The sequence below is a fragment of the Drosophila montana genome, unplaced genomic scaffold (assembly GCF_035044405.1).
Source record: "Drosophila montana isolate Dmon_TW-CO22-7 unplaced genomic scaffold, ASM3504440v1 contig_2_1, whole genome shotgun sequence".
NCBI classification, from domain to species: Eukaryota; Metazoa; Arthropoda; class Insecta; order Diptera; family Drosophilidae; genus Drosophila; species Drosophila montana.
The window spans coordinates 1,061,625-1,077,409 of NW_026997875.1; the positions used below are offsets into that span (position 1 = coordinate 1,061,625).

At 39.7% G+C, this 15,785-nt stretch overlaps 3 protein-coding genes across 3 annotated transcripts; 1 reads left to right on the forward strand and 2 right to left on the reverse strand.

The window, feature by feature from the left end:
- The first annotated feature begins 3,213 nt into the window (after positions 1-3,213).
- On the forward strand, positions 3,214-11,898 carry LOC135430220 (uncharacterized). The gene is made up of 5 exons (XM_064684793.1): positions 3,214-4,746; positions 8,393-8,496; positions 9,713-9,829; positions 9,907-10,382; positions 10,462-11,898. Exons 2-5 carry the CDS (start codon positions 8,395-8,397, stop codon positions 10,853-10,855), a joined length of 1,089 nt encoding a protein of 362 aa, XP_064540863.1. The 5' UTR covers positions 3,214-4,746; positions 8,393-8,394; the 3' UTR covers positions 10,856-11,898.
- Positions 11,899-12,523: 625 nt separating this feature from the next.
- On the reverse strand, positions 12,524-13,979 carry Fnta (farnesyl transferase alpha). Its single transcript, XM_064684806.1, has 3 exons — positions 13,604-13,979; positions 13,184-13,544; positions 12,524-13,119 (listed from the first exon to the last, which is right to left on the reverse strand). The coding sequence occupies exons 1-3, from the start codon at positions 13,740-13,742 to the stop codon at positions 12,627-12,629; spliced, it is 993 nt and encodes a 330-aa protein (XP_064540876.1). The 5' UTR covers positions 13,743-13,979; the 3' UTR covers positions 12,524-12,626.
- Positions 13,980-14,114: 135 nt separating this feature from the next.
- On the reverse strand, positions 14,115-15,729 carry LOC135430230 (uncharacterized). Its single transcript, XM_064684805.1, has 2 exons — positions 15,301-15,729; positions 14,115-15,234 (listed from the first exon to the last, which is right to left on the reverse strand). Exons 1-2 carry the CDS (start codon positions 15,437-15,439, stop codon positions 14,330-14,332), a joined length of 1,044 nt encoding a protein of 347 aa, XP_064540875.1. The 5' UTR covers positions 15,440-15,729; the 3' UTR covers positions 14,115-14,329.
- Positions 15,730-15,785: the final 56 nt, after the last annotated feature.

Below are 15,785 nucleotides of genomic sequence, written 5' to 3' on the forward strand. Positions count from 1 at the left end.
TAGTCCACTTTATTGAATTTTTACTGCTGGCTATTCGGTTTATATAAACATCTAATGCTTTTAATATTTAATGCTTGCCCTTTTTTTGTGACCATATTGTCGCTGCTGTCGTTAAATAAACATGTCCCCAATTGCAAATGAAAATAACTTTAATTGTCAACTGGCATGTCAAGGTCAACATTTTTGGTCGCCTGTCTTTGCCACGTGTGGCACAGTGTCCCCAAAGTGTGCAGCTGTCGGCGCTGTCAATTGGCTTTAAATGAATAATGCAGATAGCATCTGCAAACGAACAATATACATATATGTTATATATAATTTTGTGATTTATTCATATTATGGGCATGTGAAAATTAAACAAAATAGCCCATACGATGCCCCTCTGAACAGTGCGACTCGTTTGACCCTGACATTAACAGGCCTTACCCTTTAGCCGGCTTTAATGTTGCCGTGTGTCGCTGCGGCACAAAACACGTGCCCCACATGCACGTTGTTGACCACACACAGGCGCCGCCACAATGGAGTCGATTGAAACAATGGGCCTAGCAGGTGCCCTTGCCGTTGCCCCCTCCCTTTGCCTCGCACCACGCTACGTATGAGTAATCCGACAACAATTGCCGCTGGCAAAGCTAATTAAAGACTAAACTCCATGACCACGACTACGGCATGACCTTGGTCGCCAAGTCGGCTCTGGCCGCCAGCCGTTTGTCAACTGACGTCCGTTCGGGCCCTGGTGCTAGGCTCAGTCGAAGGATATTCTTGTTTGGCCTGGCCAAATTGTGTGAGTGTGTGTGTGTCTTTTGTAAAAATTGGCAAAGCATTTAATAAGCAAATGCCATACATAAATTCCGGAACACTTTACAGTTGTACGCTCCAAACAACAAAAACTATCTACACTGGAAAAAACGTTACCTACAATTCGGATAAAGGTATTATAACATATCTATGCATGTATAATCTTTGTGTTTAAACGTTTTGTTATTATTTACAGATTGATGATCAACACAAGCTGAAATTTTCACTTTAGTGTAAGCAGGTAAGCTGATGCACAGTTAACACGCGGTTTTATGGTATATTTTCTCTTGTACCAAACTTATTTGGCAGCTTTTCATTTTTTTAAGTGTATAAAAGTTGTACAAATGAAGGACAAGCCCTAGCTGTTAACGCAAATGCCAAACACCTGATAAAAAGCCGTAGCTAGACCCCCCCAACTGCATAATTGTTTTGTTTTATATGTTTAGTTCTTACTTTTTATGGCTAAAGTTTCCTTGGAAATGAGCGCATCGAATAACGATTCGCGTATCTGTTATAACAACCACACCAACACACTCACACACACACGCACACACACAGACACGCACTCACACAGCGATCAACACCAAGCGTGGTGCGAACTGTCAGCAGAAAATTGTTGTGAAATTGGAACTGGAGCGGGAGCGGGAACCAGGAGCGGCAACAAAAGCGTGAGGCGCACTGGCTGGCGTCATTTTTTGTTGTTGTTTTTTTTTTTTTGCGTGCTGTAGGGCTTGCGTGATTCATGATGCATGGCTTGCCAGGCAACTAACTTTGCCAACTCCAATGCAACACCCAGCGTTTTTGGCGCGTCTGTATGTCTGTTTTAATTACTGGAACTGTAACTGTCTGACTGTAGCTTGAACTGTTTTGAATGTCGCCACTTGACGCCAATAAAAATGTCAATTCACGCACACACGCACACCAGAGTAGCGACCTTGAGAAGTAACCCCCCCCCCCCCCAACCCTTCCTCACGCCCTACATCATGGCTTGTGCATTTTAAATGGCCAAAAAATGGCGATTAAACTGATTTTCGGCTTCTTTACAGCTGTGCGGCATAAACAAAACAAATGAGGATGAGCATAGCGGAGTAGAGAGAGAGAGAGAGAGAGACATAGAGAGGGAGCATTAAATAGAGAGCACAGGTAGTGGCGAATTAGTTGAATTGTTAAGGGGGAGCTGTAATGTCTACTTATTCTCTCTCTCTCTTACCGGCGACACGTGCCCGTCGTGATGGCGGCGCTACGTGGCGTATACGTATTGCGCTGACGCCGTGGCCATTTTGGCAAATGTTTTGTGAAAACGCATGCAAAATGTGCGTTGTTATTGTTGCTGTTATTGCTTTTGCTGCCGCTGCCGTTGTTGTTGCTGCTGCTGCTGCTGTTTTGGGGTGTACAGTTGCGCTAAACAGCGCAGCGTGGCCAGCTTGAAAGCAAAAAAGCAAAAACAAAAACGCGAAACTCCCTAACCCAAGTGAAGGAGTCAGACGGCACTTAGAGTTGGCGGGCTGGCTGCTATTGCATGCAGCAACAATGCTGACAAGGCACTCGCTCTCATTTCGCTGAGAGAGATTGGCACAGTGAGTGTGAGAGCGCTAGCAAGAAAGGGAGAGAGAGCGTGAAAGAGAGCAGTTGTAATGCGATGGGCAACATGTGAGCGCAAAAATACAAATACAAATGCAGTCGGCATTTAAATGTGCTGGTAACATGCATAAACAACTCACAGAGCAACGAATATTAAATGCACTTGCACAAATCATGATTTATGTGGGATAGCTATTAATAAATTTGATGCAGACTACTATACTACAGAAGAGAAAGGAAAACGGAAAACAAATGCAAGTTTTGTTTATTTATAATATTATTAAATATTATTATTTAGTATTATTATTAAGTAGTATTAAATACATGTATTTGAAATATTGTAATGCTATTTTATTTGCCTAAATATAATAAAATAAAACCTATTTAATAGTTTAAAAAAAAAAATTCGCCCAAAAAGTATGCAATAGAAATTCTAGCTTGAAAATGATTTGTTGTTTTTGTCAAAGGAAAACTAACTCCCCTTAACTACAACAGAAATCACAAGCGCATAGGTATAAGCCAAAAACTCAGGTAGCCAAAAGACGAATTTCCCATTCACTTTAAGGGATGCACCGTGCGTGGCAAATAGTTCGTCAAAGTCAAACTGTCTCGAGCGAGGGTATCGCAAAACAAATCGCCAGAAAACACGAGATGAGGACGAAAACACAGACGAGAGCCGACAACAACAAGAACAGCAACAAAGATGTCGGCAACACGACGTTGGCGACGTTGCCGACGACGACGACAACGTTGCCACGTTGCAGTGCCGATTCGCAACAGACACGCACACACACATGAATATAGAAACTTGTGGCAACATCTGGTTCTGCTCCTTAGATTCAGAATCAGTTCGTTGTCGTCAGTCAGTCAGATTAGTTCGGTTCTTGCCAATTCCAAACAACTTCCAAAGGCGCAGCACACAAAGCACAGCCCACAACGAATTAGAACGCACTGCAAAAAGGGCAACAGCGAAAAACAACAACAGCAGCAAAGTTTACCAGAAGCGAAGCCCAGGCCCAGAGTTTTAATACAACAGCAATCAAATTAGACTCATTCAATTTCTCTCGGACTGCGTGTGTGTGTGTATGTGCCGCGCGTGTGTGTGTGTCCAAGTGGCGCGTCCTTGGGGCTGGGTCTGGCAGTAAACAAATAACTGAAGCCAAAAAGCAGGCGCCTCACAAGGATACTGTGGCTGGCCAAAGCCAGCACAACTGCAGCAAGAGCAACCAGAACCAGGCCAACAACAACAACATCAACGCAGCAGAAAATCAATTTTCGTGAAAATACATAAATCGCTAACCGAAAACAAGTGAAAACGTTGCTCAGACAGGCAGACAGACACACAAATACCTGCAAAATACCAACTCGCCGCAATACAAACAAAAAAGTCCCTCAGTGTGTGTAGTGTGTGCGTGTGCGTGTGCGTGTGTGGAAGAAGACGAAGTAGACGAAGAAGCGAAGAGCATTACCATCTCCAACTACTGCACGTCCGCAGCCGCCATGCTGGACTAGCACACGCCTGTTGTTGTATCTGCCGAAGATACACACAATACAAATAGAACAGCAACAACAACAACAACAACAACACAGCAGCAGCAGCAGCAGCAGCAACAACAACAACCACAACAAGAACCAACAAAATAATATTGGGCTTGCCTGGCTGGTTAGGCCTGTCTGTGGAGGAGGTGCAACGGGGGCAACAACACACAAGAGTCGCAGCAGCAGCAGCAGCAGTAGCAGAAACAACACAGACTACACAGCTTCAGTACTTCTTGCAAACATACATATAAACACGCATACATACATATATATATATATATATCTTCTCGTAAGCCGTAGCAGCTCTTGCTCTGAGCAGCCTGCCGACATCCTCCATTCATAAAAGGCCTAACCAAACGCCATGAGACATCAGTTAAATACAATTTGCAATCTATAAATATCTAAAAATATATAAATAATATCAAAGCCCCGCACCAGGCAACTAAGGAAATAAACTAAAACAAAATCAAGCACCCAACATTTTTAATACCATCAATTATATAAATAAATAAAGAGCATCTGTGATTCGCATAAAAAAAAATAATTATATAAAAAAACCTATTTTCATACTGCACGTTTTTTCAAAACTAAATAATTCTAAAAAAAAAACACACAAATTTATTTAATAAATTCAATTAAATTAATAAAGACAAACTTTATTATTTGCCATTAACCAAAAAGCACATAAAATATTAAAACTGCGCTCAAATATTAATTAAAACAGCAGGCTTTGGGCTTGGCAAAAACGCAGCAACGCTACAACAACAACAACAACAACAAGAACAGCAGCAGCAGCAACAAATTCATACAAGGTCAACGGATTTAATATTTTTTGTAAGTGCTTTCTTATACATACATTAATTATCTTATTTTTTTCGATATAATTTCTGCATTTCTTTTTAATACACCGCGTATGAGAATGTGCACATGTGCATGTCAATTAAAAAGCACCGATTTCTGTTCGCCCATGAACATATTTCTATATCGAGTGTCTCGAAAAAAAAATAACTTAAAGATTTATGTTGAATTTGGAATACCCTTTAGGTTAATACAGTTTAAATCATTTCTACGAAATATTCATTTCAGCAAAAAATAATTCAATTTAGGCACATCAGAAAAATGAAATATTTATGTTGAATTTGGAATACCCTTTAGGTTCATTCCGCTTAATCCAATTCTAAGAAATATTCTCTTGAGTTGGGAGATCTTTAGATTACTTAGCAAATGATTCGTCTACGTACAGCTCGAACCTTCTGCGCACACAGTTATATAACTATACATTAACTTTACCCGGACCGAAAACTTTTCTTATAACTTTGAAATAATCTAGGAATATAATTATTTATCAATTTTTAAAAAACGTTATAGTTTTATTCATTTGTTTTCTAACAAATTCAATTTTATTTTAACACTCCAACCAAAATCAAAATATATGTATATATAAAAAAAGTTTATTATATTAGTAGCCCACCATTAACCAAATTCAATTAAATTATCCTTAGTGTTACCAAATGGTGACTAATAAGAATATAACCTACTGTTAGGGTATAGAAATGAACGCATCATAGGCAGTGCACAACTGTAATTGGGGCAAAAACAAATTAATTGGCTGGCAAGTGCGACACAAACTGCAGGTCCCAGGAGGAGGGGGGACGGAGGGGCTCAGACTTTGGGTAATGGTAACGGGATGGAACTATCGGCAAAATCGAAATGTATTGCGCCGTGACACCCGCTGGCTGCCGCTGCGAAATGTCAACGGTATTTTTAACGGCTATGTAAACACACACAAAGGCTGTAACATGAACGAACGGTCTGTTCGCAGCGGTGTCTGGTAACAATGCATTAATCCCCCCCCCCCCCCCTCGTCCCACCCGCTCTCTGCCTGCATGGGCTGACATCAGATTAGAAATGCTTTGTATTGATTTTGTGCTAAAAGCCATGTACTCTAATCCGGCTGTCTCAGCCGGATATGCAAGTGCGCAGACACATCTTGTCCAGCTGCTGTCAGCTCAGGTCCAAGGCTGCAAGCACATAAATGAATTATCGTTGGTTCCGTTCACGCTGTGAACCACGCGTCCCTGGTTCATGAAACCAGATCCAGGCTCATGCACTGATTCGTCACAGTTGCCATCAACTTTGAAGTGTTGTTTTAGTTTGAGAGTCAAAAAATGTTCTAATAAAATGTCGCTCGACTCGGATTAAGCTTAATTTAGCTTGTTTTTAACTAGTTCGGTTTGAGGTTCAGTTGAAAGTAAAAACAATTTCGAACCGGTTCAGTTCACAATTGTTTTGCAGCCTCGGTCAGGTCAAAGCTGCAGCTGCGTGGCCATAAATAAATCACATACACACACACTCACTCTCACACACACACACACACTCACACTCACACACACACAGCCCCTCTTGTAGCAACTTGCATAAGTATTCAAGAACACGACTAATACTAATACTAATTTCCACATATCCGCCCGGAGGCATTAGCTCTTACATATTTGCACCATGTTGGGCGTCGCCTCGCTTTGCCTCGCCTCGGCACAAATAGCTGTAATAAATAGCCATAGTAACCCAGTAAAACAACGAACGATATTTGCCGTTAAAGCCAATCAATCACATCATCAATCAGTCGAGTAGTCAACTAGACCAGCATTTCTTTCTTTTTCTCTTGTTAGTCAATCAACAAAAATAACCGAAAAATGTAACAAACAAAAAGCTAAATGTGTTAGCAGGTCGAGTTTATGTCTACATATTTACAAGGCAAACAAATATCAAACGAATTTATCAATTTTCTTAACTTAAATTGAATTCAAGCTCAATATTATTTGGGTAACTCAATATTAAGAGTCCTGTTTGAGCCGTTTTCTCGTATTAGTAGCTGCAGCTTTTAAAGTTTCAGATTCCACAGAATCATAGTGAAAATAATTCGAATTTCAGATTCAGAAGACTAAAAAAGAATTAGAACCGTCGACCTACCAAGTGGGAAAATTCACAATAGACCTGGTGAATATTAAAACAAAACATTATATAAGATCTCAAAACGCGAAACCAAAAAAAAAAAGGAAAAAAAGAAAAGAGATTCGAACCAAATTGGTTCAAACCCGTTGCGCTACCTTCAATTATGCTGCATGTTTTATTGGTAAAATATAATTATTACTAATGTAGTATGTGTATATATCAATATGCTTTCTATATATTATAACTGTATATACTATAAATATACTACTTATTATTATATATCATTATTGTTATTATTCCCTTGAAGGACATTTCGTTCCATCAAAGCCAACTGCTTATTTGTGAAAATAGCTCATTAGAAATGCGATTATAGCAGCTAAAATTGCTTGCAAATTGGCTCAATAACGGATGTCCTCACATACGAGACACGTAATTCTCGGATCTGAAGGGGCGGACAGCGGATGTGGGCCTTATATGTATATTATATTAGCCAAAATGACAGCATCATCATCAAAGTTGTCATCAGCTTTTGCTCGACTTTTTTATTTCGCATATTTGATTTTCATTTTTCTTTCATATTTTGTTTTTTGTAATCCATTCCTTTGGCCTTGAGAGAGGCCAAAACGTGGCCTTCGTGGTGGTAATGTGCTGGGGAGGGGGGCAGGGGGTGCGTCCAAAAATAAAAGCCCATTGCACTTATACTTAGACAACAATTGAGATTTTTTTAAATGTAATCGTATTTGAAGCGGAAATAATGGCATCTGCTTAAACAAGAAACGTAATTGTTGCGTCATTTTCATTAAATATGTTGAAATGAGCGTATGCCTTATATACCCTATATACTCTATCATATCCGACATATTCCTAAAGATTCAAGATATATTCCTAAGATCAAAATGCAGGGTAACTATTAGAAAGTTAACCTTTAAACCAGAGTATTTACTGGAAAAGATTAAAGCAGAGTATCTTTTAGTCGACTGATTAATTTGTACAGTCCATACCCATTACAAAAATGTAAAGTAAAGAAATTAGTTGAAGAGTACAGGGTATTATCTGGTCGAGCACATTCAACTTAAGCAAACTAATACATAATTATTTGAATTCCCATACCCATTAAAATGAGATCAGAGTAAGAACAGTTGAAGGATATAGGGTATTTGCTTATCGAGCATATTTAACTTAAGCAATCTCATACATAATTATTTTTTATACCCCATACCCATTAAAAACAATTGAAGGCTACGGGTTATTCTCTGGTCGAAATGAATTGAAATAGTTGAAGGGTACAGGGTATTTACTGATCGATCATAATCAACTAAAGCACTCTCATACATATTTATTTGTATAGCCCAAACCCAGTAAAAAGAATTGAGAGTAAATGAACTAGTTGAAGTTAAAAAATGTATGTTCCGCAACTGTGTACAGGGTATTTACTGATCGAGCACATTTAACTTAAGCCCAACCGATCATCCTGCTTGAAGAGCGAGCATTCCTTTTAACATTTCTTATATGTATTTCTCTTTTGCAGAAATGGAAATCATTCCTGAAGGTAGACACTTTCGTTTGGTGCATGAATCAGAGCTTTCAGAAATTTTGGTAACTTTAGAGCGCTATCTGCCGGAATCATTAAAGGTATGTCCCGGCCACATAGGTATGGCTGCCACTTGAAATGCACACATAAATATTGGGCGAGAATCGCATGCAGTACTTGACTTGACAGACACGCCCACATCGCAGGTAATTTAAGCAACAATTACCTGTACCAAGGGCCAGCACAACTGCCGGTAGACCGCACAGACATGCAATCCATCTCAGCTGACCTCTTTTCACAGTTAACGCCCGATTCATTTCAATTTTTAATGACCTCGTCCTGCTCCGCCCCAGCTCACGTGCTCAGGCCCTGAGGAAGCAGCTCAGCTGGTAAACTATTCCGTTTCAAGAATTTCTCCCCCATTGAAGTTGGGTGTCGTTTAAAGTTTCGATTTGCTTGCAACATTTTTGGGCTGTGCTTCACACGGCAAGAGCACACTTTTGTTGCCAGAGAGGCGTGTACTATGCTTAAGGCAATTATATGAGGCAATCACAAAGACCTTGCCTATAAAGTCAACAGAAAGCACAAAGACCTTGCCTACAAAAGTCAGCCGTAATCACACGATGTCCAAGTTTCGTCTACCTTTTGGTATAGTTGCACCCAAAAAATCTATTGCCTGACAAAGTTTAGCCTAAACAAATTTTTAATCAAGTGCCTAAAAAGGTTCTGGCATTAGACTTTCAAATTTCGGTAATACTCATTCTTGCATCTTAAATACAATTGGACAAATAGGCATGAAAAGTATTATCTAAACAGAGGTTCAAGTTAGTTTAAAAGACTTTGATCACTTTCTAAAGCAGAAGTCAAATTTAAATTATATATATTATATTTGCTAACTTGCTAGCTGTGCTAACTTTGCAGAAGTTCAAATTAGATTAAAAGACTTTATTCACTTTGGAATATATTCCCAAGCAGAAGTTCAATTTAAATTATATACAATATCTGCTAACTTGCTAGCTTTGCTAACTTTGCTAACTTTTCAGCAGACGCACTTTCGTTCAACTGTCATTCAATTTTGTAAGCAGAGTGTGAGTGTGACCATATATTTATTACACAATGTTAAACGTGTCCGTTTTATGCTGCATTTTGCAGCACTGAAGTTAGCAAAGCTAGCACGAATTTGAAACTAGTGAAAAAATGAAATGTTGCTAATAAAGCTGGCAGCCCATCGAATAAATATTAAAAAAAAAGCGTTGGGAAATGCTTTATCTAAAAATCGTTGCACATATTAATATTTTTTGAAATTTCCTTTTGCAGTTTCATCAAACTATTAAAACGTACCTGAATGATCGTATTTGGGATTTTAAGTTTTATGTTGCTAAAGATTGGCCCGAAAAACCGATAATATTACATTTTCCAGGATGCACGCTTACGGTAAGTACAAACAACTCTTTGTACTTTATAGCAAAATGATCGTTTAGTTAATAACTGATTAATATATTCATATATAGCCGCACAACAATATATACCAAACGTTTGGCATATTTTGTCCATCCGCACAAATCGAACATGTCGATCTGATGCGCACCGAAGATGTACTTATAGATTGGCAGAAGCCATTGTACCTGAACTTTACGCACATCGCTATTATGAATCGCCTGGATGAGTTCTATTCGAAAATTGGTCTAATGGAGCGACTGAGTGGTGATATTTATGTGTGCAACAAGCTGAATACGGAACTGGAGCTGGAGCCGCTGCCAGAGGATGCGGAGATGCGGCTGCTGACATTGGATAATGTCCAGGGCATACACGATCTATATCCGGCCAATGAAATCGAATGCGTCAAATTGTTTGATATACTCGTCCGTGTCCTGCCCGGTTTGGGTATATTCCGCAAGGATACCAACGAGCTGGCCGCCTGGATGGTCCATTCATATTATGGCGCTATGTTTTCGATGCAAACACGTCCAGATTATCGACGCATGGGGTGAGTAATGATCGCAGTTCGGTGTCCAGGGTTGGCCAGACTCTCACATGATCGTATCGAAACTCTGCCTTTTTTCTAGCTATGGCATCCGTCTGGCCAAGGCGTTGACTCAGCTCGTCATCGAGCGCGGCTACACACCCTTTGTTGTCATACGTCCACAGAACGATGCGTCCAGGAATCTATATACAAAGCTGGGCTATGTCAAGGCATACGAGACGTGCCGTGTGCGTATGACACCCGATTGCTATGAGGATAGCACTGTGGGCACCATAAGTAACACATCCTATGCCAAGTTTCCGCCACTACCTCAGGGCGAGTGTGTTGTTCCGTTGCGCAAGCATGTGCCCGGCGAGAGTCAGACTGTCGACGACGAGGGCATCGAGGATATGTTGGCTGAAAAATGTGATATCAGCAACGAAGAGGCTAGAGAGCGTAAGACCACAACTGATGAGGGCATCGGAGAGGATAAGTAGAGTGCGGCTCAAAGAGCTGACATACAGAGAGTTACAGATTGATTGGAGCGTACGTAAAGTTGTAAGCACCTAGACCTAGGCCCCCTATAGGGGTGGGGGAGGGGGGACAGATCTATTGTCGGATGTCGATTGTACTTATTCATATAACAAAATATAGCAAGGCACAAGTGGCGTTAATTTTTTAACAATTATATAAAACAACAAACAACAAACAAACCAAGAGAAAAACAACAACAACAAAAACTAAAATGAATATCTACATAGTATTTACATGCATGTATGTATGTACGAGTATATTTATAGATGGTATATGAAGCTTCCTCACACAAAGCGCAGCGTCTTTTAATACAAAACAAACTAAAATTGCTAAAACGAATGAAGAATATTAGTCGGAAAGGATTTATTTTATATATATATCGAAAACGGAAGAAAGACAACAAAAGCCTAAACGATATTCTGCGTAAAGAACTTAATAGTAATAATAATAATAATAATAATGGTCATGGAACACGCTGTTTATGATGGTCCGATTTTAGAAATGAACAAGAAGAAACTTTTTAATTTTTTGCTATAAATGCTTTTACAAAATGAAATCCAACAATTGTCATGAAAACGGCTCAGTGCGAACAACAGGAGCGTATAAATTTATTATAAACTATTATATAAAAACAAAAAAGTATATATATATATATATTAACTCTATATATCAAATTGTTACAAACAGAAAAACAACTACAACAAACATAAATACTTCTCTCTGGCTCCACGCAAACTTAGAACAGGTAAAAAAAAAACAAATTTTTTCGAGCTAGAAAACGGTTTTGGTACTAAATATTTTATGACGAGGGCTTTCACTTTATCTAAGCTATCTATATATATATATATTTATTTTTTGTCTCAAAACTAATTTTCAACATAGATTTGCCATGGCCCGGGCGAAATATTGCTTTGATTTTGAGAGTATATTATTGTACTTCCTGCGTTTGGACTTATAGGCTTTTTCAAATTTATATATACCCAAACAAAACAAACAAAAACAAAAACCAACAAAAAATATATACATATATTTTATTAATACGAAATTTTATTAAAACTATGCGCAAATGAGTACTCTCAATGATTTCTGCTCCTACATGAAAATATTAAGAAGAAAAACAATATTTTTTATCCAAACTAAAAAAGAAACCAAACACGCCAAAGATGTCTTCTGCTTTATTTTAAGTACTTATTTATGCATAGGTAAAAGAATGGCAATAGGAGTGGAAATGGAATACCCATTGTTAAATGCCAGTTGCCCTTGCCTATTGAAAATCTATTTCCATTCTGAAAACTCAAAATACACGCAAAATCAAATTAAAAACAAAAAAAAAAACAAAACGAAAACGTTATATATTACAACTGCTATAATGAATGTACTCAAATTAAAAAACAAAAAAAAACAAAAACTGAAAGAAGCATATTTAAATAAATACCAATATTGAGACAGCAGAAAGGTTAACAACTTTTTCTTCAGTGTATGCACAGATAAGAAATGCGTTTAGATAACGAGCCAGAGTTGCGCTCAAAGTTGTTGGCTGATTGTTAATGAAATTTACGTGTACAAACACACACAAACACTCACAACTGCGCCAGTTCCAGCCTTGGGTTAATTTAAATAAGTTAACTAGATTTATGGTTTGTATAGTCTAATATAGTATGTATTTCTGTATCTAGAATGTCTGCTCTGGGCACGTGTACATAGTCGTAGTCAAAAACTAGGAATAACTGTTCTCTATTGCTGCTGCTTCGGGTTCGAAGGCTTGCTTAGCTGGTTCTTTAAGTGTGCCGCCACATACTGCCAGTATTTACGGCGTATAACATCATGTTTGCTGGCCATATCAATGCACATGGTGTAGACCTTTTCGGCGCTTTCGTTGTCATTTTGTTGCAACGCCTGCTCCTGGTACAGATCGATGAGAAAAGCTAGCAAATATGGTGAACGATTGCCCGCATCGTACAATCCCTTGCTGAACTCCACCACCTCGGGATGGCTGTTAAGCTGTCCAGTCTCGGTTTGCCGCAGCACTCCCACCAAATAGTTCCACGGGCTTTCATTGTTTTTAATCACACGTATGCGATTCATGGCATACGCGAGCTCCCGTTTGATTACCTCCGGGGTGAAACCTAAATGCTTCAGCACAAAAAATCGCTGATTCCATGCAGAGTTGTTGCGCGGATCCTCGCAAATCAAACGATCGACAAAGTCCAGCTCGTCGTCATAGAGGCTAACGAATGGGAATACAATATTTTTAAAAAGTTTTGCAAAACGTTTCAATAAAGTTGACATACTTGAATGTGCGTATGGCCCATTGGCGATGCTGCCAGGCGTGATAGTTCTTGGCATTGCCATCGTTGTCCAGCGCATTTTGTGTCAATTCCAGCTCCCATTTGGGACAGTTCATCATTCCGACAATGACGCGTCTGTGGTGCCACACCTGATAGTTCTTCGCATTCTGTCCAATTACCTCCTCCAAATAGTCCAGTTCATCCTGTAAGTCAGCTTTCAGTTCGCGCAATATATCCCGCCTGTACTGCCACACCGTATAATTGGCGGGATTCAGACGCAACGCTTCGGTGGTCAGCTCTAAGGCACGCTGAGATTTTTCGCCTTTAGCAATAATGGCGCGCATGTAGTCAAATACCTCACGAACTGAAATTTGTAAGACTCTTTTAATGCTGAACACTTTTATATGTATTTTAGATCCTTACATTTGGGTCGATACGCTATAGACACAACAGGATTGGGCCCATCGTCCTGCGGCAGCGGCGTCACATCTGCCCACTCCTTACGCTCGCTATATGGCACCCACTCGGTGTGCAGATATTCCTCATCAGAACTATCTCCCATTATGCGCTTGCAACTGCACAATTGGGCGGAACACAGTTAAATGGTGGAAAAATCCAGATAATTTTTCGTCAGAATGTTCTCTCATAGACACACACGGGCTTTGAAAATTCAACAGCTGACTCATGTACCATTCACCGTGGTGCGCATCAATTTGCCATTCACTGCGAATGGCAACACTTGCGATAAATTTAAGCTATGGGAAATACCTTTACAGCATATCCCATTAACCGTAAGGCCGAAACAAGAGGCAGTAAGAAAAATACACAAGTTATGCATGACATACTCTTATATTTGTAAACCACATATATCTAAAATTCTATGCATACATTGATGAGATGACTGAGAAAACTCGTTATTCCAAAAAACATTGAATGAGAGTATAGAGGGTAATTTGGTTCAAATGTATATTTGAAATAATTACAGCAATTATGAATGTATTTGTAAAGGTTGGGTTTACAATGAGTGGGGAATTTGTCAAACGTATGTTATTTGAATATATAAACCGTAAAATAATTTTGGATATAGCCAATTTGTTGTGTTTAACATCTATGTATGTACTTATATACAGCTAAATTCATGATCAATCCTTAAAACAGGGGTTCGTTTTCTATCTTAACATCACACTCTATCATGGAACTGTGTGCAAGAAATGCGCTGCCATTCAGTGTGCCGCCCATACTATATTTAGATGTGTCGTTCTCGTGCTCATAGTTCGAAGCCGGTGCTGGGATTAGTTTTGGCAAGGCTGTCGCATGATCTATGTCACGCTGTCCCGGCTGCATATCCTGCTGATTCATCTCCATTAACATTCGACTGACCTCCATACGAAATTTCATATTATTCATACTCGACAGCGTTTTCACGTGTGGCAGCAAGCTAATTAGGAAGTTATAGTCGGGATCATCTTTGGTAGCTGGTTCCAATGGAGGCACTGGCGTCGACTTTATTACGTTAGTCGCGTGACCATTCAGATATGGTCCATCTGTTGACGATGATGTCTTGCGGCGTCGCGTACGTTTTGCCGCCGGTGCTTTGGGCAGCAATGGTGATAACAATCTGGGCGATGATGAGCCATGATGATCGATGTCCGATCTGTTCATGGGAATTGATGCATTCGACATGTTCGATGCGGACATATCAAAGTGTTGTCTATTGATCACTGACATATCCGATCCAGAATCATGACCCTGTGGCTCGGTCGAGTCGCGCTTGAAAATATCACCCATAATTTCAAAATCAAACGAATCATCGTTGTCCACATCAATGATAAAGTCATCCAGCTTGTTTTGCTCATAATCTGCAGCGTCAATGTCTATGTCAAAGGGCACCGGCGAGAAGGGCACCATTTTGTCCGGATCGAATATGTTACGCAGAAATTCCAGGGCTCGAAAGTAGGGCCAGTTTGAATGGTCACTGCGCTTCTGCTGTATCTTGCGTATCTCTGAGCGATAGCTGTCACGCAGTCCTTTGAAGCGCTTCTTGCACACGGGTACTGCATAATTTATTTATAGATTAACAATTAGCTGGCTAATTAGTATAGCACTAATTTCTTGCTCACCTTCCATCTGCATTATGTTCGCCACTTCCTGCCATTGTAACGCGCCAACATCTTTGCGTATGCTCAGCTGCATGGTCGAATCCCATAGAGCGCGACGTTGACCAACTTCCACGATCAGGCGAAAGTTATCCAATTTCATTTTAAATGTTGGATTCAACTCGACTGCGCCTGGGACAGGGGATCCGTGCGAGTTAAGGCAAAAAAAATTTGTATGGCGTGTAAACAAAAATGCGAGTGCTTCAGGGCTGCCAATACACGAAATGCAGCTGAACGAAAACGCTTTGCCGCGACAAACGCTTTGTCCTAAACAAAAACTATCCACTGTTTTAGTTATAATTCATTAAGTTTCGACAAATGTACATAAAAATATTAAAAATAACATAAATCGCGATCTGTTTACAGAAACAAACACGTCCCGAACTCGCACTGCCGCGAGTTTTTTTAAAGCATAAAAAAGCCGGCTGCCAACCCTGGTCAAGCAGCTG